The 21,420-nt window shown below is 36.4% G+C and overlaps 2 protein-coding genes across 3 annotated transcripts in view; one reads left to right on the forward strand and one right to left on the reverse strand.

The window, feature by feature from the left end:
* The window catches only part of LOC148955442 (translocation protein SEC63 homolog), a 105,247-nt gene that overhangs the window by 3,460 nt on the left and 80,367 nt on the right, over positions 1–21,420 (reverse strand). The window lies entirely within an intron of this gene.
* Positions 609–20,142, forward strand: LOC148955443 (uncharacterized). 2 transcript variants are annotated; one of them, XM_089108208.1, is made up of 2 exons: positions 609–685; positions 18,006–20,142. In XM_089108208.1, exon 2 carries the CDS (start codon positions 18,006–18,008, stop codon positions 20,079–20,081), a length of 2,076 nt encoding a protein of 691 aa, XP_088964334.1. In that variant the 5' UTR covers positions 609–685; the 3' UTR covers positions 20,082–20,142. The 2 variants fall into 2 exon arrangements, with proteins under 2 accessions (XP_088964334.1, XP_088964333.1); XM_089108207.1 differs by lacking the exon at positions 609–685 and adding an exon at positions 13,611–13,687.

Raw genomic sequence — 21,420 nt, forward strand, 5'->3', positions numbered from 1 at the left:
AAGTTTTTATGGCATGGGGGGGTTGCTTACTGTCCGATTATTCTTGACTTTAAAAAACGGATCTAGAACTTTCAATTTAAATCGAATTAGACTTTTTTTAAAGTCTATACGATTACCTCTTTGGTAAAAACCTTATATATGAACAATAGACAGCTCGCATAACTTGTGGACAGCGATTGGTAATAATGAATGGATTGAAAAAATAGCTCCAATAAGGGTGTTTTGACCATTTTACTTGCTGACACAGAGAGATCACGACTGTTTGGGATTGACCTTAATAGGATTTTGTGTGCCAAAGCTATTTTGCATCTATCACAGACTATGTATTTTAACCTTATAAATGGATAATTATAATAGACTTACTTTTTTCTCTCCCCATGCAAACTTTATCCTATATAAGTCTTTGGAGGGAAGGTGGCAAAGTGGGCTGAGAGAAGAAAACTTTAAGGGTATTTAGTGCAAAATGGGAAGGTGTTGGGGGGAGAATCCTCAATGGTGGGGTGAGCCATTGCTTGACTCTTCTATTCTCAATTTAGGATATCAGATAGACTCATTGGGCTGTAGAATGTTGGACCGTTTGAGTTGTGGAAGACGTCAAAATACTCAAAAATACTTTATATTTTCAGTTATTGCAGGATTGCTTTCATAGATTGTGGAATGGTGAGCCCCCTGGCCCATCCTTTGGGTGAACCTCAACTCATAATATGCAATTTTGATTAATTGTTCCGTGTTATGTGAATATATTATTCTATATATGTTATTTTGAGTTATACTTTTATCGCCTTGCTTTAATTTTTAAGGCTTGAGATGAAAACTGAAACCTTAGCGGAGACAGTGGTGGGGGGAAGTCTCCCCCCTCACATGCATAATTGAGCAGCTACAGAGAAAGTAATACAAATGAAATTAATCTGTCTTTTGAAAATGTCTTTTTTCAATAGAGACGAACAAAATCGTCTGAAGGAACCTGAAGTGCTATCTCTGACATTTCCATTGATTCTTTATTCCCGTTACTTTCAGATGTAAAATTTAGAATATTATGGAATGGGTTTAGTCCTCCCCTCCCTGAATAAGCCGTGGAATGTGCTCCCCCAAACATATTCCCCTCAGATAATTTCGGATATTCATAAAAATGGAAGCTGAAATTTCTACTCAACTTTTTAGGTCAGAAGCAATGGTATAGCGTTACCTAAGTAAAGATCCAAAAGGGTTCAATGAATTAATACTTATTTATTTTTCCAGGGGTACTTTATGTGGAAGAGGGAGTAGCATAATTTTTGGACCGGGGTTCATTTAATTACAAATTAAAATTTATAGTACCCAGAGGAATATCCAGGATTTTTTAGGGGAGGGGGGCAAAATAGATTAATCCGATAAACTTGCGTTAGGAGCAAGTTTGATTAACGCAATTTTGCGTTAATTAAGTAAATTACATTACTTTAGACCACGTTAGGGGGGGGGGGCGCCCCCTCGCCCCGCCTCTGTATCCGCCACTGCCTTACACTCTCTGTTTCTTCCCTTGTTAGGGAGGAGAGCAGATGCCTAATAGGTGTGTGTTAATATCAAAACATTCTAACTCTCATTGGGCCTTCAGGTACAAACAGAATTAGTTCAAAGGGAGGGGTGGGGAAAAAGGGCGTGGGGGGGGGGGTATTTGCCCTTCGATCGATTTTGACTCGTAAGAACGGGACTAGAACTTCCGATTTCCAATCAAATGAGCCCTCTCTGAAGCTTATACGAGAATCCCTTCCTGCCCCCGGGCCGTGGGGGGTTTTGTCGACGCCAGAGTTTTGTTACTTAACCTTTCAACTATTTTAAACAAAATTTTTATCTGATGCATTTAGCGCGTGGAGGAGAGGGGGGGGGGGGGGCTAGTTGCCCTCCAATCTCTTTTGACTCTTAAGAAGTGAACAAGAACTTACAATTTCTAATCAAATGAGCCCTCTCTAAAGTTTATACGAGTATCCCTTCCATAAAAAATAATATGAAGGATTCGGAGAATGCTAAAATTAAAACCCTTGCCCTGAGGGCTGTGGGGCAGTTGTCATCCTCAAAAACCTAATTTCCAGACCTTAAAACTACGTTTAATAAAATGACTATCTCAAAATGTTGATTGGATGTGTTTGGGGAAAAGGTGGGCGTGAGAGGTGGGTTAGTTGGCCTCCAATCGTTTTAGACTATTAAAAAGGGCACTAGCTCTTTGAATTTCCAACCGAATGAGGCTTTTTTGAAGTTTCTACGACAACGCCTTCTACAAAAACCTTATATGCTCCCATGGCATAACTTAAAACCCTTGCCCTGAGGGTTGTGGGGGATTGTCCTCCTCAAAAACACATTTTCTATCAGGAAAGCAACTACGCTTAACAAAATGGCTATCTCAAAATTTTGATTGGAATTTGTTTGGGGGAATGATGGGCGTGGGGGGGGGGGCGGGGCTAGTTGCGCTCTAATCCCTATCGACTAATAAAAAGGGCACTAGCCCTTTGAATTTCCCATTAAGTGAACCTGTTTTGAAGTTTCTACGACAACGCCTTCCATAAAAACCTTACATGCCCCCAGGGCATAAATTTAACCCCTTTCCCTGACGGTTGTGGGGGAGTGTCCTCCTCAAATTATATTTTCTATCTGGAAATCAACTACGCTGAACAAAATGGCTATCTCAAGATTTCGATTGGATGTGTTTGGGGGAATAATGGGCGTGGGGGGGGGGGGGGGCTAGTTCCCCTCCAATCACTTTCGACTATAAAAAGGGCACTAGAACTCTCGATTTCCAATCGAATGAGCCCCCTTTGAAGTTTCTACAACGACCCCTTCTATATGAAGTGTCTCTGGGAAAAAAAAATAATAAAACATTGGAGCCGTATGGCCTTTACTATAGGCAACGCTACAGCGTTGCCTCTGATTTAAAGGTTTTTTTTTTTTTTTTTTTTTTTTTTTTTTTTAAGGCTTATATTCTTGAGTTTTAAATGCATAATCTAGTATTTTTAGTAATTACGTTGATGCAGTTTGAGTTTAAGTTTGCGTTTCTTTTTTGTTTTGTCTTTTCTGTGTAGTTGTTGTTTTTTTTTTTGTAAGGGGAGATTCCATCGTATCTCCCCTTTAAAAGAGTAGTATACCTACTCTTTTATATACTCTTTTAATCTTCCTATTTTCTTTTTCTCTCTTTTATGACTGCCTCTCCATGGTATCTAGTCAATTTTGAATATTCAAATTTGTTACAGAATCCATAGACTTCACATAGGCTATAAGGAAGATTAACAAGCCTCCGGTGCCCCACGGGTATAAGTATATATATATATATATATATATATATATATATATATATATATATATATATATATATATATATATATATATATATATATATATATATATATATATATATATATATATATATATATATATATATATATATATATATATATATATTGTCGTTTAACTTGCTTTTTTTTTTATGGAGCGAGCTACTAATCCTAGTTTTGAAGTAATATCACATAGTCTAGTTTGAATTACCGCAGACAGAACATACTGATTGAAAATTCATAATAAAAAATGGCATATCCCCGAAAAAGGAGATATAGTGTAACAATATGAAAATCCCATTTCAAATGTCCTGTACAGCTAAAGTTCAGCGACCGAAGCGGATGGAAAGACAATAACAACTTTCAAAAAGATCCCTAAGGTATAAGATTACGCAAATGAAGATCAATATCACTAGTTTAAGTGTCGCGTGACTCTCAAAGAGGTCATAAGGAGGATTTAAAGGGTTGAATAACTAAATATCTAGATTATATACCTAATTACTTTCATTTCAAGCTGTCAAAAACAAACTATTAAATTGTCAAGTGGATTCGATTTCAAAACAATAGAATGGATTCGAATCAATAACAATTATCTGATCGTGAAACACCCCCTTAATGATTTGTATGGAAAACATGGAGTTTATTTTTTACTTTTGTAGGGGCGCATGTTTTGGAGCAATGAGTCAGATTGCAAGTTGCTCTATTAAGACAAAATTGATACACCTTAAAAGGATTCGGGAATTTCAATTTAAGGACAAATGGGACAGGAGGAAGGGCCTGATTTATAGCGTTGATGCTTCTAGGCCCAAGCGTTTTTGCCGCTCCGTTTTCCCGAGATTAAATAAAAAAAACAAGTTTTTTTTAACTAAAACTAAGGAGCGACATTAAAACCTAAAACGAACAGAAATTATTCCATACATGAAAGGGGCTGTCCCCTCCTCAACGCCTCACTCTTTACCCTAAAGTTTTTTATTGCTTTAAAAAATAAAGTTGTGACACAGAGTCAAACTTTAGCGTAAAGAGCGAGGCGTTGAGGAGGGGACAGCCCCTTTCATATAAGGAATAATTTCTGTTCGTTTTAAGTTTTAATGTCGCTCCTTACTTTCAGTTTAAAAAAGTTGTTTTTTTTTATTTAATTTATGATCTTTTTTTAGTTAATTCAGATTTTATTTTAATAAAAATTTTAATTTTCTTTTTATAAATTGATCTCTTTAAAAATTAAATTACTTAACTAAATTATATATTCTTATATTTTTCTTCTGTCAAAAAATACAAAGTTGCAGATTTTTGCAGATATAAGCTTGAAACCTATGTAATATGGTTTTCTGATACGCTGAATCTGACGGTGTGATTTTCATTAAAATTTTTTCACTTGTATGTGATGTTTCCACACTCTTTAAAAAGTCGAGTAAATTTTATCATGCTCGTATCCTTTGATGAGTAATACTAAACTTAATAAAATTCATATATTTAGAATCAGCATTATAAACACATTCTTTTGATACATTTATTGACATCAAAATTCCGTTTTTAAAAGTTTCGATTACTATTGAGCTGTATCGCTTGTTGTTTTATTGTTTTTTTTTATTACGTATATGTTATTACGTATATGAGGGGGTTCTACCCGTATTCAATAAAACGCACATTAATTTAAAATTAAAAAAAGAATTTTTATTAACAAACCCCTGAATCACAAAGGACGTTTAATTAGAATAGATAGCTATTTTTAAAGCACTAAAAAAAACTGTAGCTTAAAGAGCGAGTTATTGACTTGGGGGAGAACCCCCTCACATACGTTATAATTTCTGTTCGTTTTAAGTTCTAATATTCCTTCTTACATTTCAGTTGAAAAAACTTATTTTTTTTATTTAATTTCTGATCGTTTTTTAAATAATGCTTGGAAATCCGGCGCCCCCTTCATAGAAATGTCCCAAAGAAACATCCTCCACGGAAATATTCTCCAGGGTAACCCCCTCCTCTAGCCCTCCCCCCCCTCCAGAAAAAATCCTTCCTGAAAATGGTTGTATACTTCCCAATAACCAATAAATAATGCTTGGAAATCCGGCGCCCCCTTCATGGCAATTTCACTTCCCCCATGAAAACATCCTTCGTGAACAGATAATCAAACATAACCACAGACCCACCCATCCCTCCCACAACCAGAAAAAAACCCTCCTGAAAACTTCTGTATACTTCCCAATAACCAATACTATATGTTAACATTGGGTAAAGTTCATAACTTTTAGCCCTCCCTCTGGGAACTTCGGGGGATTAAGTCATCCTAAAAGACATATTTTCGACCATGCTGAACAAAATGGCTATCTCAAAATTTTGATCGGGTGACTTTGGGAAAAAAATTAGCGTGGGAGGGGGCCTATTTGCTCTCCATTTTTTTTGGTCACTTAAAAAGGGCACTAGAACTTTCAATTTCCGTTCCAATGAGCCCTCCCACGATATTCTAGGACCACTGGGTCGGTACGATCACCCCTGGGAAAAAAAAAACAAACAAACAAACAAACAAATAAACACGTGTAAAGTATTTAACATCAATTCGAGAAGCATTTCCGGGTATCTCCTTTCTTAGTTAGTTGGGCATTTATGCGTCAACGATAGCGGTCCAGGGGGGAGCTCTTGGGACTAAAAGCTAGTCGTGGGAAAGGGGTCGTTCCCAGGGCTGGAACTTCCGTTCCAGGAAAGTTACATTCTTCGCTCATTTCTAAAGGCAGTCCATCTCTCGCCTTCGTCTTAGCTAGTTGTTCTTGTGCTACCTTATTTTCTCTGTGTGTATTCTCACGTTATTTAATAAAGACCATGTACCAACGTTTATCGTCTATCTTTGGAATTTACGTAAACCATCACATCTGCCAATATAAAAGGGCACAAATAAAGGACCTAAATAGAGGTTTACAGAGTGGTGGCAAGCGGTTAAGACTAGTGGAGCATATATCACTAGGGGAAAACCTCCAAGTGACATTTGAGTGACCGTTGTAAGTACTTACGACATCTTACGCTACATACTGGCAACATATTGAAGAGCTATTTCGCCCGCTACCAAAATTGCTTGTGATATTGAACGGCAAATACTACAAAAGACTGATAAAAAGGCATCGAAATGTTATTGGGTATTGAACTTTTTTCTACTCAAAGCGCCTTCTTGAGAAACACTTTCTTTTAAATAAACATTTTGAAAGAGACTGTTCCACAATGGCTAATATGGATTTCCTCGCGATAGCTTCTGCCTACTAATTCAAATTTCTAAAACTGAGAGTCTCCGGTCGATTTCTACCTTCACTTAGCCATTCTACGGTTGGTGGTTTATTTTACCTGATTTTATACAGTCGACGTGTGATCTACATTTGACAGTTTCCAACCAAAATTTAACATTATGAATTCGATAATCGAAAATTAATTCTCAATTGTGACTACATTTGACGCTAGTGATTTAATTGAAACCAACTACAATTGGATCTGGAAAGGACTATCTTTCGTAAGTGATTTACCACGATTAAACAACCCGGTAAATTTTATTATACCCTTGCTGTTAGAAGTGAAGTTATTGCCCAAAATTTAGCGTCCGTAATTAAAGAACGGTGTTTAAAACAAATATTAAAATTTTTAGAATAACTGCTTTTCAAATTTTAATCTCAATATGTCAGTTTTTATTCCTATTCTCGATCCGGCGGAAACTGGATATAACAAAAAGGTTGCTTTTGATTTTGTAAAACAGTGGAGGGGAAATGGCATATTTCCACCTCTTTTATTTGACCCAAATGATCCTGATTTCGATCAAGATGAACTTTATGATTACCTTCAAAAGATCAAGACATGGGTCCCAACAAACCCTCCAACTCCCCTGAGCACCACCCCAATTAATCCTCCAATAGAACAGCCTCAACAGTCCCAAGTAATAGGATCGCTAATTGACCCCTCTTTTTTTTTTTTTTTAACGTTGTAACGCCATTCACAAAGTCAGAAAATGGAAAAATAATTAAGTTTGTTACAAAATTTGTTACAAAGTTACAAAAATTGAGTTTGTTGCAAAGTTACAAAAATTTCAGTTGTTGTTAAATTGGTCTGATTCAAAAGCTTTGCGTCATTTTTGGCCCATGGTTTGTTACGCTCCTTTTTTGGGAATCTGGATCCCACAATTATAAATTTGTCAAGTTTAAAAGGTGGATTACTTGTAGTATATACCCCAGGCAAAATAGTAGGCAAAATGGTTGCAGAGTTTGTAGGCGTGGCTCAATTTAAGGATGAAAGGGTATATCTATTCTATAGAAGGATGCAAAAAGTAGGAAGGTCATTTAGGGTGTCCTTAGAAGCCAGGGATGATGGTGTAGTTCTTGGAAGATTTGCTCTAAATTTATTCAAGAAGTGGATCAGACCGTCCTACAAACGGTATTTGTTAGAGAATAGTGCAGAATTTTTTTTTGTTTAGGTGATGCGTATAAGGTTGCAATACAATATGAACAGATAGAACAGATAGTGGGGAAAGGAGACACGTCTTCTTTTTCCGATGAATTTCTTTCTGCGCTGACGAGGGTGAAATTTGGACTCAATGATAATGAGAAGGCACTGCGAGATGGTACTGATTCCTCGCAGGGCGGTTTGGCTACCCAGGAAAAGGGAGCTGGTTTTGATGTCCCGTGGGATGGTACTGATGCCTCACGGGATGGGTTTTTTTGTTGCACTGCGAGATGGTACTGATTCCTCGCAGGGTGGTTTGGCTACCCAGGAAAAGGAGCTGGTTTTAAGGTCCCGTGGGATGGTACTGATGCCTCACGGGATGGTTTTTTTGTTGCACTGTGAGATGGTACTGATTCCTCGCAGGGCGGTTTGGCTACCCAGGAAAATGGAGCTGGTTTTAATGTCCCGTGGGATGGTCATGATGCCTCAGGGTATGTGTTTTTTGTTTCACTGTTAGATTGTACTGATGCCTCGCAGGGCGGTTTGGCTACCCAGGAAAAGGGAGCTGGTTTTGAGGTCCCGTGGGATGGTACTGATGCCTCACGGGATGTTTTTTTTTTTGTTGCACTGCGAGATGTTACTGATGCCTCGCAGGGCGGTTTGGCTACCCAGGGAGAGGGAGCTGGTTGTAATATCTCGCGAGATGAGATTGATGCCTCACGGGGTGGTTTTAATGCGTAGCGCTAATAGTTATGTAGAGATATCAACAGTAGTACTGCCATTTGTCAAACCACAAGTTAGTAGAGAAAAACCAAATAGGTCTAAACCGAGACGTTCCACAGCAACAAAACCCCGAGGATTTTATTGGGAATAATATCTTAACGTCATTGCAGCATGGTATGATTTTTAAAGTTTCTGCAATTTCATTTATTTGTCGCTGGTATCTTCAGGATTAATTAGCCTTTCCCGGTCATTCCTTTTGCCATAATTCAAAGTTTATACATAATCCCAACTTTCCTTGTCCTCATCAAATTCAGGGGTATGGGGAACAAGTCTATTTTAAAGTATACAAAGAAAAATGAAGTGTTAAAATATCCAGTTTCCGACTACTGTTGTTAGTGTGGTTCGTTTATACTATGTAAGTTTTTACTTATGCAAGTATTGTGTAGTGTTTGTATTATATAATTGTTTACTAGTTCATGCTGTAGAATGTTAGTAGGCGAGAATTGAATAATTTGGGAAGGGAATGTTTTGAATTCAATTAAAGTTTGGGGGTTTAATGAGAAGGGGGTAAGCCAAATTTGGGAAACTTAACTTAAAACAAGGGGGAGAATCTGTAAAGTATTTAACATCAATTCGAGAAGCATTTCCGGGTATCTCCTTTCTTAGTTAGTTGGGCATTTATGCGTCAACGATAGCGGTCCAGGGGGAGCTCTTGGGACTAAAAGCTAGTCGTGGGAAAGGGGTCGTTCCCAGGGCTGGAACTTCCGTTCCAGGAAAGTTACATTCTTCGCGCATTTCTAAAGGCAGTCCATCTCTCGCCTTCGTCGCAGCTAGTTGTTCTTGTGCTACCTTATTTTCTCTATGTGTATTCTCACGTTATTTAATAAAGACCATGTACCAACGTTTATCGTCTATCTTTGGAATTTACGTAAACCATTACATCTGCCACTATAAAAGGGCATATAGAAAGGACCTAAATAGAGGTTTAAACACGAATCCGTGATCTTTCTTCTGGCAAAAAATGGAAATTCCACATTTTTCTAGATAGGAACTTGAAACTTCTACAGTTGGGTTCTCTGATACGCTGAATATGATGGTATGATTTTCATTAAGTCTCTGCAGCTTTTAGGGGGTCTTTCCTCCTTTTTTCGAAAATCAGCCAAATTTTCTCAGGCGCGTAACTTTTGATGGGTAAGATTAAACTTAATGAAACTTATATATTTGAAATCAGAATTAAAATCTGATTCTTTTGATGTATCTATTGGTATCAAAATCCCGTTTTTTAGAGTTTCGGTTACCATTGAGCCGGGTCGCTCCTTACTTACAGTTCGTTACCACGAACTGTTTGATAATTAGCATGAACTGTTTGATTGCCTGGTACCTGATAATCAAGCCGTATCCAGGGGAGTGTTTTTGGTTTTAACCCCCCCTCCTAAGTTTTTTACGACTTGTAAGAACAAAACAAAAATATATATAGACGAAGTTCGACGTGTATTCGTACACCCCCCCCCCCCGTATAAATATAAAAAACCCGTATAAATATAAAAAAAACCCTCCTAAGTTTTTTACGACTCGTAAGAACAAAACAAAAATATATATAGACGAATTTCGACGTGTATTCGTACACCCCCCCCCCCTCCCCCGAAAAATAACATGTCATCTCGAATAAAAATATATGAAGGGGGCTGTCCCCTCCTCAACGCCTCGCTCTTTACGCTAAAGTTTTTTTATTGTTTAAAAAAATAGAGTTGTGAGAAAGTCAACCATTGAGCCGGGTCGCTCCTTACTTACAGTTCGTTACCACGAATTGTTTGATAATTAGCATGAACTGTTTGATTGCATGGTACCTGATAATCAAGCCGTATCCAGGGGAGTGTTTTCGGGTTTAAACCCCCCTCCTAAGTTTTTTCCGACTCGTCAGAACAAAACAAAAATATATATAGACGAAGTTCGACGTGTCTTCGTACACCCCCCTCCCCCGAAAAATAAAATGTCATCTCGAATAAAAATATATGAAGGGGGCTGTCCCCTCCTCAACGCCTCGCTCTTTACGCTAAAGTTTTTTTATTATTTAAAAAAATTGAGTTGTGAGAAAGTCAAACTTTAGCGTAAAGAGCGAGGCGTTGAGGAGGGGACAGCCCCCTTCATATACGGAATAATTTCTGTTCGTTTTAAGTTTTAACGTCGTTCCTTACTTTCAGTTAAAAAAACTTGTTTTTTTTATTTAATTTTTGAACGTTTTTGAATTAATGCAGGTTTTGATTTTGGCTCACCGTACATGAATAATTAAAACAAAATTTGCATATTATATTTGGTTAAATGGCTTTCTCGAAACTTGTTTAATTTTATTTACGAACGTTTTTATTAGTAATAAATATACGTAACTTAGAATTAACTTACGTAACGAACTTCTATATTCATAAATTTTTAACACGTATATTAGGGGGTTCGCCCCCTAGTCAATACCCTGCTCTTTAAACTATAGTTCGAATTTTTTTTCCAGTTCTTTAAAAATGACCTCTTAATCACAATCAGTTGATCAGTTGAAAAACTTGTTTTTTTTTTTATTTAATTCCTGATATTTTTATTTAATAATGCTGGGAAATCCGGCGCCCCCTTCATAGCAATGTCCCTTCCCCATGAAAACTTCCTTCGTGGAAAGATCCTTCCATATAGCCCCCGACCCTCTCCTTCCCCCACCTACCAGAAAAAATCTCCTCTGAAAAAGTCTGTATACTTCCCAATAACGAATACTATATGTTAACATTGAGTAAAGTTCATAACTTTCAGCCCTCCCCCTGGGGACTTTGGGGGACCAAGTCATCCTAAAAGACATTTTTATCATATTTTCGACCATGTTGAACAAAATGGCTATCTCAAAATTTTGATTGGGTGACTTTGGGAAAAAATGAGCGTGGGAGGGGGTCTAGTTGCCCTCCATTTTTTTTGGAACTAGAACTTTTAATTTCCGTTCCAATGAGCCCTCCCACGATATTCTAGGACCACTGGGTCGATAATATCACCCCTGGGAAAAAAAAAAAAAAAAACAAACAAACAAACAAACAAATAAACACGCATCCGTGATCTTTCTTCTGGCAAAAAATGGAAGATTCCGCATTTTTGCAGATAGGAGCTTCAAACCTCTACAGTAGAGTTATCTGATACGCTGAATCTGATGGTGTGATTTTCATTAAGGTTCTATAACTTTTAAGGGGTGTTTCCTCCTTTTTTCGAAAATCAGCCAAATTTTCTCAGGCACGTAACTTTTGATAGGTAAGATTAAACTTAATGAAACTTATATATTTGAAATCAGAATTAAAATCTGATTCTTTTGATGTATCTATTGGTATCAAAATCCCGTTTTTTAGAGTTTCGGTTACCATTGAGCCGGGTCGCTCCTTACTTCCAGTTCGTTACCACGAACTGTTTGATTTTCGGGGAAATCCTCGAAAATTCGGGGATAGTGGAAGCACTGATCAGAACGCAAATGATGAGCCAAAGGTCATGAAGGAGAGGTGATGCCGAACTCTCAACTGCCATTCTTGGGAGACATCTGACAGTCTGTATTTCCTACGCGGATATACAGATTTTGATCTTCGGAAAACTGGAGCTAAAATTCCCAGAGATAAAATTCCTTCTGTGACTCTCTAATTTGAGGTTTTGATTCTGTGAATTTGATACATTTTGTGTAAGTAAAATGTCCCACCTTCAAAGATAACGGTTTAGAAATCAAATAACTTTGAAAACTGATAGAGCTTCATATTATCTCTTCGACAGCCTATGCAATATTTCCGGATAGCTCATAAATTTTTGGGAAATAGTGATTCCGAAACAGAAGTTCCGATTTTCTTTCCTAAAATTTTGTTTTTGATGTTTACCATATTTCAGACGTTTAATACTATGCAAGTAAGCAAGAAGACATCCACTATTCGATATCCGAGAATGAACCGTACACTAAGAAATAAAAGTTTACACAATAAACCGTTTCACGGATATTCATTAATCACAGCAAATAGTGAATAGTCTTTACAGGTAAAAACATAATTGTATAACCATAATAGTATGGTTACAGAGTTTGACTATCACTTAGTACACACAGAACTTGTGCCAGAAGTTCTCTAAATTACACGCTGACCTTATAAATGAATACTCAAAATAAACATAACGCATCTCCTAACGTGATACGGGAGGATATACATTTACTATCCATGAGACATAGTTGCATGTGCTGCATCGCAACTGTGAACCACAGATCACAGTTGATGCAACACTTAACGGGGTCTTGGCCCCAGAGGTCTGGTTTTTGTGTGTTATTAATTTTTTTTTTGTTAATTTTGATTTCTGTCCATTTTAGGTTTCATTTCTTCAGCCTTTATTCCCCAAAAGGCTATTGTGTCAATTACACTCTATTGAAAACACATTTAACGTTTTTTTTTAGTATAAAATTTAAGAAAAACCACTCTAACTTAATTTACGAAAACACTCAGGACTTAATTTTCGATTTAACTACATTTGTGTAAATCAATTTAGTTTTATTGTGAAAATCTAATATATTAGTAATTTACATCTATATTTTCTTCCTATTTAATCGATTCCTTTCAATAGTGTAAAGACTCAATTGACTATCTAAAACGTTTCATTTAGGAAATATATCTAGTTTTCAGTAAAGTACAAATGATATTTTCGAGCAATGACACAAGCAAGACTCACCTTCTGGGAATTGGGAGCGGGGATAAAATTGCACTTATTTGTGGCAGCATATGTTCGATTTAAATAACACTCCATTGCTAATTGTATTTGCTATTCATTTTAGGTTTCATTTCTTCATTCATTGGTCCGTTTTAGGTTTGACATTTTACTTATTATAATTTCTGCCAATGTATTGTTTTTAAGTTCTCTTAAAACAAAAGTGAAACAGCTTTTTCCACTTTCTGTGGAAATACTTTTCGTTTATGAATTTAGTAAGAAAAGGTACAGATGAAGCCTTAAAAGCGCCTGTAAAAATGCTTCATACCAAACATTTTGTTAGCCTATGTTGAGGTGAGCGACCTATATGTAGCAGTAAAAGTCAAAATATCACCTGTCAATGCAAAGCAATTAACCATGCTATAAAAAGCATCATTTAGGGGTGTAATATTATGATTTGCTCTTCTCAACCCCAATTGTTTTATCGCCTCAATGGGTATATATACTTGAAACAAACATTTGGAAACTACTAGTCAAGTCAAAGCTCAAGTGAGATGAGGTTGTTCATTGCAGTAAGTTTAAATGTTTTATAAATAAAAAACTAAAAATTACGTTTCATGTTCTAGTCTTCTTTTTGTCAAACAGTTCGTGGTAAAGAACTATAAGTAAGGAGCGACCTGGCTCAATAGTAACTGAAACTCTAAAAAGGGAATTTTGATACCAATAGATGCATCAAAAGAATCAGATTTTTATGCTGATTTCAAATATATAAGTTTCATCAAGTTTAGTCTTACCCATCAAAAGTTACGCTCTTTACGCTAAAGTTTGACTCTGTCTCACAATTTTATCTTTTTTAAACAATAAAAAACTTTAGCGTAAAGAGCGAGGCGTTGAGGATGGGACATCCCCTTTCATATACGGAATAATTTCTGTTCGTTTTAAGTTTTAATGTCGCTCCTTACTTTCAATTAAAAAAACTTGTTTTTTTTAATTAGTCAAAAGCTAGATATAAACCAACCTTACTAATTTCCTTTTTTTTCAAGCTATTATGAATGCTAAAGTTACAACTTTAAGAAATACTAAGGACGAGACTTGGTAGTTCAGCGATATAGTTGCCTAACTTAATATGTACGGTGTTGTTGATTCGCGTCCCACCGACGGCAGATTTCTTAAAGCAGATTTCCCTTATAGTAGACAATTAGAAACCTCATATATATTAACGTAAAATAATTCAAATAAACTCGCCTGCCAGGGGAAGTGGGGAAGCCTGTAAGTAATTATTTTAAAAAAATTTCACACGTTCGTGGAGGTGCATAGCGTCAAATAACGTCAACTTAACGTCAAATGTGAAATTTAGTATGAGTTTTCTTTTTATCTGCGTAGCCTATGAAACACGATTTTGCGCCAAACGATATGCTTGCTCCATTAAATCGAATCAAATAAGGAATTTCGAAAAAAAAAACAATTTCAAGCCATAGTCCTACTTCATACTCCATTTTGTAAATCGCTTTAAACAAGACCAACATTTTGATTTTGAAAAATCTTTAAAATAGTGTTACGGAAAAAAAAGAAGAAGAAAGAATGACACATGAACAAAAAACAATTAGTACAAACATGAAGTTTGTATTATTTTTGTTTTCTGTGTAATCTCTTTCAAATCCAAACGTTTATTTTAACGCGACATCAATAAATCATTGTGCTTCAACTGACCACCGTCAAATTATTGACTCGTGCCTTAACATGATTAAATAAAAAAAAAAGTTTTTCAACTGAAAGTAAGGATTAACATTAAAACTTCCAACGAACATGAATTATTCCGTAAAGTAGAAGGTTGCCCCCACCTCAATCCCTCGCTCTTCAGTCTAAAGTTCTATAATACTTTTAAAACAGCTTCCTATTCTAATTAAACGGCCCTTGTGTTTCAGGAGTCTTTCTATAAGAATTCGAACTTCAGTGTAAAGAGCAAGGTATTAAAAAGGGAGTAGCCCCCTAAAATACGGAATAATTTCTGTTCGTTGTAAGTTTTAATGTTGCTCCTTACTTTCAGCTGAAAAAGATTGTTTTTATACATTTAATTTTTTTAACGTTTTTCGAAAATGCCGGGAAATCAAACTTCCCTCCATGGAAAATTCTCTCCCCATACAGAAACTTCCTCAAAGTAAAGCTCCTCCCACGAAATATACCCCCCCCACACCGACCTGGAAAGTACCACCTCCTTGAAAATTCTACAGGAAAAATTCTTGCAGACGATTCCACTTGAAAAATTCTCCTTAGCATATTTTTATTTGAAAAGACTTTAATTTCTGATCGTTTCTCAAATCATGTCGGAAAGCCCCATCCGTAGAAATTTTTCCAGAAATCCCCCAGTGCCAGTTGAAAGTTGCTCCCGCGGAAAATTACCCAATGGAGAATTTCTTTCAAGTAACCCCCCTCCTCTCTCATGGAAAAATCCTTCAGGCAATTCCAACCCCGCTGAAAATTTCCCCCAGAACGTCTCCACAAGTTAAATTTAGTCGGCGAAACCCCCCTGGAAATTTCACCCCCGGAAACTTCCTTTCCCACGGAAAATTCTCACCATTGAAACCCCCCCCCACAAACATAAAAATGTCTATATACTTCCCAATAACAAATGCTCTGCGTAAATAATGGGTAAATGGGTAAAAAAAATAATCATAACTTAAAGCCCTTTCCCCAGGGGCCGTGAGGGGTCATATTATCCCCATATGCATAGTTATTGGACCTTTCAACTATGCTGAACAAAAAGTCTATCTCACAATTTTGATCGAATGAATTTGAGGGGGAAGGTTCGTTGGAGGGGGGCTAGTTGCCCTCCAATCTTTTTGGTCACTTAAAAAGGGCACTACAACTTTTTATTTTTAATCAAATGAACCCTCACCCCATCTTCTAGGATCATTGGTTCGATACGATCCACCCTGAAAAAAAAAACAAAAAAAAAAAACAAACAAATAAACACGCATCTGTGATCTTTCTTCGAAACTTAATGAACTTTATATATTTCAAATTAAATTAAAATTCGATTGTTTTGATGTTTTGTTAATAAAACTCTGTTTTTTTTATAGCTTCGGTTACTATTGAGCCACGTCGCTCCTTAGGCTACTTTCACTTTGTTACCACGAACTATTTGATTCAACATCCTAGTTCTTGAGCTCACCTGCAAAACTTTTGCAAGTCACTAAGGTGAGCAGTTTTTTGTTAGGCAGATAGTGGTAAAAACGAGGTGAAGTAAGTTACTATTCTATGATTTGACACCTCGGTGGAGGTTTAACACCACAAAAGAATAGAGTAATAGAGGAAATTAATTGACGCGACGACGAACTCCATAGACCAAACAATAGGGACAAAGACAAATTGCCTAAACGAAGAAGATGAATTGGTATGTTTGTCTTTATTGAGCAGAATTTTGACAATGACAGCAGAGAACGAGAGTGAAGAAAAGGGAGGGAGTGATAGACAGAGGGAGAGAACCAATAGGCAATATCAGTAAAAAAAAAAAATATAGAAAAATAAAAAGTAACACCAGACACGGATGAGGCAATAATTTCGCGGGGCCCAATAAAATATTTCGGGGATGGAGGGTCAATAATAAAAAAAATTATTAGAGAATTTGCCAAAGAAGTGCCCAGAAATTCAAGAACTCAGGATTTGAGGTGCGCTTGGATCCAGAACCCCCCCCCCCCCCTCGTACGTCCCTGAGTAGTATCACTTTTCATCTACCCAAAATAATAATAATGTGAGAATCATCTGGTTTGAAATGTTGAGTGTTGCTGTGTTTGCGTAAAATATTTTCGTCTTAACTGATCTGGACGTTATTTGCAACCGCGAGTTTAATTTTCCCAGTTCAATGTGCAAAAATGAAAAGAAAATGTCCACTTCTTTTAACTGTTATGTCAAAGTACCTTACTCACAAGAAGACCCTCCTTTGATAGAAATGACCCCCAAAAAGACAGATTTATAGAAGACCAAAGCTCACTACCAAAAGCGATTAATTCAGGAGTTAGTATTTTAGAATGGCTACTGGGGGATTTGTCCGTAATTTGCAAGAGTGATTCAAAATTCGATAGTTCAAATTATAAAGTGATATAATCAGAAACAGTTATCACTGATGATCTCTTGTTTTAGTCTAGCACTGCCTAAGTACGCCTGTAGATTCAGGCTAGTAAGAGTTTCAATACCTTATTGTGGCCACGCGGGGTATGATTTTAATAGTATTGTTGAATTTGTTTGTTGTAATGTTTGTGGGGCCGATTAGGTCGCATTATTGCTTAAATATTTTTCTTCTCTTTGTCATGTATTATTTTCTAATGTATTTTTGCCACCCCCTCGGACAAGTTTTTTTTTTACTTCTCGGGGTGGCTGTTATTACTGTTTTTGTTTTCTTTGGTTTAATAAATACCTATCTCTCTCTAAAAAATAACAATAACAAATATATAAGCCTAAGACTTGAAAATTGGAGAGAATATTGAGCAAAAAAAAGACAGATAAAATTTTGATTGAAATGCATATTTGAGGGAGATAAAGAAAGAAGATGAAAAACAAAAACCATCCGTATCTTTTCAATCGAAATAAAGGGATCTAATCTGTCACGGCTTTTTATATTTGAAAATGTTTAATTCAACCCGGGTTAGCATTCCAAAGCACATATTATAATCTAGATAATACAATATTACACCAAAAGGGGATTTACTTATTTTATCCTCAAAATTTGTATTCGAAGAAATAAGTGAGACACACGATACAAAGTTGACGGAGGTTGTAACGGTTTGTCAAATTTTAGCAAATCGTTTGATTCAATAAGAATTTACAGACAAATCTTTATAGATCTCTTCAAATATAAGTCGATTGTCTTTTAATTTCTTACTTTTTTTCCAGATGTTGTTGGGTGGCTTAACATTTGCACAAAGGAGCTACAGGTACTCCTGGAGAATAGACGATGGCAGTACAAATGACATAAAATCACACGAGGAAATTGGCGATGGTGATACAGTTCATGGCATGTATACCGTGTTACATCCAGATGGTTGCGAACAACAAGTTAAGTATCTTGCAGATGAAGAAGGATATAAGCCGAAAATTACATTTAAGGGAAACTGCAATGCAGATATATATTTTGCACTTCAGAGTCAATCAGCTATATGGAAAAGTGAATACGTAGTAAACCTTCCTGACGGCTGTGTCCAAACTGTACAGTATGAAGCAGACGAAAATGGGTATAGACCGAGGATAACCTATAGTGGCAACTGTAATCCAGCTCTTTACATACCAATATCACCACAAATTCAGGCACAAAGCCAAGCTTCTCCCAACAATCTACAAGGTTTCGCTAGGAATTTCAAATCACCATTACAAGAATCATTAGCTGAATCTGAAACTCAACCGATGGATACATCAAGTAAACTTCAAGTCCCATCTATAAGACCGGCATCCGAGTCTAGTCCCAAAATCAATCCAGCTTCGAGCGCGCTTTTGTCAAAAGGAAATGCACAGAAAGAAGCTTCAAAAACTGAACTGATTTTTAAACCTACAACGCGAATTAGTCCAAACTTGAACGCAGTACCAGTAAATGAAGCCCAATCTCTAATGAACTTTGGAAAATTAAGTTCAGACTCAATTGACCTAGCCCGTAAAGAATCAAATGCAATCAACGCTAAAGATTCTCAGGGTAGAAATGAATTTGCAGAAGAAAACACGGATCAAAAAATTTCGAGCCGTGTAGAACCAAGCCCTGATTCAAGAGATCCAAGTTTTAGCTCTGACAAGATGAAAATAGCAGAGCTTATAAAGAAACACGATGAACTTGCACTGAACAGGACCATAGATGAATTCATACCTAATAACCTAGTAGTAGATTCAAAGGCAATAAATACAGTTCAAGATGAAAATTCAAGTTTGGATCGAGACACTAGCATCGGGGAACAAAAGTCAAACAACAAGGAAGCTAAATCTATAAGTACTCTTCCAATTCCAAGTAAATCAGCAAATAGAACACCTGAAGCTTCAATAATTAGTTCTCAGAGTCTTGAAGGTCGAAATCAAAATCTATCTCCATTACCTGAGCCTACTACAAAAGATCTATCACGATTAACAGATCAATCACAAGAGATGCAACTTCACGATACTGATACTAGTCAAATACTGGAGATTATAACCAAACAAATAAATGATTCAAGTTCTCCCAAGACATTCTCTAAAGCTCAGCAAAAGTCAAGCCAAAATACTGATGACGTTAATGTGCCAACGCTGAGCGACACTGCCCTAAACAGTAATATATTTCATCAAAGCTTGACAACCTTGAAGCCAAAATTAGACGACTGGCAAAAGAGAAAAGAAGAAAAAACATTTTTTCAAACTTTAAAGGAACCCATAACCAGTACAAGTATTGAGCCTCTTTCTTTACCTGAAGGTTCAGAAACTCTGGAACCAGCCGAAACACCTTTTCCAGTAAGCTTTAAACCAACTGCACACACATTAAGTACAATTTTTTTTGGAACTGGAATTGGACACTTGCCTTTAGAAGGTGAATTCAACAATAATGAAATATCAGAGAATCCAGCTATGTTCGCAACTGCACAGCCGGTGTCAAAATTCAGAAGAATGACCGACACAGCAACATTCGAACGAGTCGTTCCGAACGATAGCTTCCAAGAAAACGAAAAGGAAGTGCTGACATACCAGGGAAAAGAACAAAAAACAATTCCTAATGAAATGCCAGCAGAGACGAACAATATGAAAGCGTCAAGTCTCCCCAAATCAGGATATTTAAGACATCGATCACCGACTGCAGCAATTCAAGAGACAACACAGCCAAATAGTACCACTATTGAAAAAGTAACAAAGACCAAAGACGTCAGAGAGGAAACAAAATATCTTAATGTACCGAGAAGAACATCGAAAAAAGGGTTAGGTCAAATAAAACGACCATACCCTCTTCCTTTTTACTCAAGTTAACACATATAGTTACAGTTTTTATTTTTATGCATTGTTTTATATTATTAAAAGATCTATTTCGTTCAAATGCCATCGCTCTCAAATTCCAAAAGCTTCAAGTCTCCCCAAATCAGGGTATTTAAGACGTCGATCCTCGACTGCAGCAATTCAAGAGACAACACAGCCAAATAGTACCACTATTGACAAAGTAACAAAGACCACAGACGTCAGAGAGGAAACAAAATATCTTAATTTAATGCGCTACCAAGAACGTTGAACAAAGGGATAGGTCAAATAAAACAACCATAACCTCTTCCTTATTGCTCAAGTTAATACATATATTTACAGCTTGTATTTTTATACACCATTTTGTATTATTGAAAGACCTATTCGTTCAAATTCCATCGCTCTCCTGGGAATCGTGCCAGATGCAACACTATTACATGGGATTGATCTTTAGTATCTACTAAACCGATAAAGCTAAGGGGTTTGGAAACAATTCGGCTGTCAGACACAGTTCCAAATTAGTTCTAATACCATTATCAGATTCTATTTTCTTTTATGTTCACCTTTTGGAACCTTGTAATAGCATTATTAATGACATATCAAGGAGGTCACGATTCCTTCGCTGGGCTTTGTTGCAGTTTACTGTTATTCAGATTAAACAAGATCTACACGAATTTCCCAAGAAAAATAAAATTCTAGCTGCACCACATGGCACGTACACAGGATATGGGGGACTCAGGGTCCAGGATCCCCCCCCATACTGAAATTCTAATTTTTCTATATTTCCGAACACTTCTTACTCAAATTAATTAAAAAAACTTTTTCCACAAAATAAGTTTTTCAAACAAAAGTAAGGAACTCCATTAAACCAAAAATGAGCAAAAATAAAATCAATAAATCTACCAAGCGTGAAGCTACCAAAAATGAAACCCAAAACGAACAGAAATTACAATAAATAACCGAGTCAAACTCAAAACGAGCAGAAATCAACATGAGTAGGGCTCAAACCCCCTATGCCTACCCAAGGCTAGAACATAATTTGTACTTTAGAGAAAAAATATAAATGTTTTCAATTTCATACCTTAAATCAATCAAATGATATTAACATTTTGATTACTAAATATCAGTATATGTATATTAAACTGACAATGCACATTCATTTGTATTTTTTCTGACACATTATGTAATTATGTTTACGTTTTCTTCAAACATAAAGATCGACCTTGAAACTTGAAACAAACAAAATTAACTTAAATGGGAGGGGGTTCACGTCACCCTTTGTAACTTGAAGCGAATTCTTGCACTTTACTGAATACGTATTATCATACATTAGATCAAACAGTTCGTGGTAACG

Source organism: Artemia sp. Qi Xiang Cuo, chromosome 2 (assembly GCF_049724085.1).
Source record: "Artemia sp. Qi Xiang Cuo chromosome 2, ASM4972408v1, whole genome shotgun sequence".
NCBI lineage: Eukaryota > Metazoa > Arthropoda > Branchiopoda > Anostraca > Artemiidae > Artemia > Artemia sp. Qi Xiang Cuo.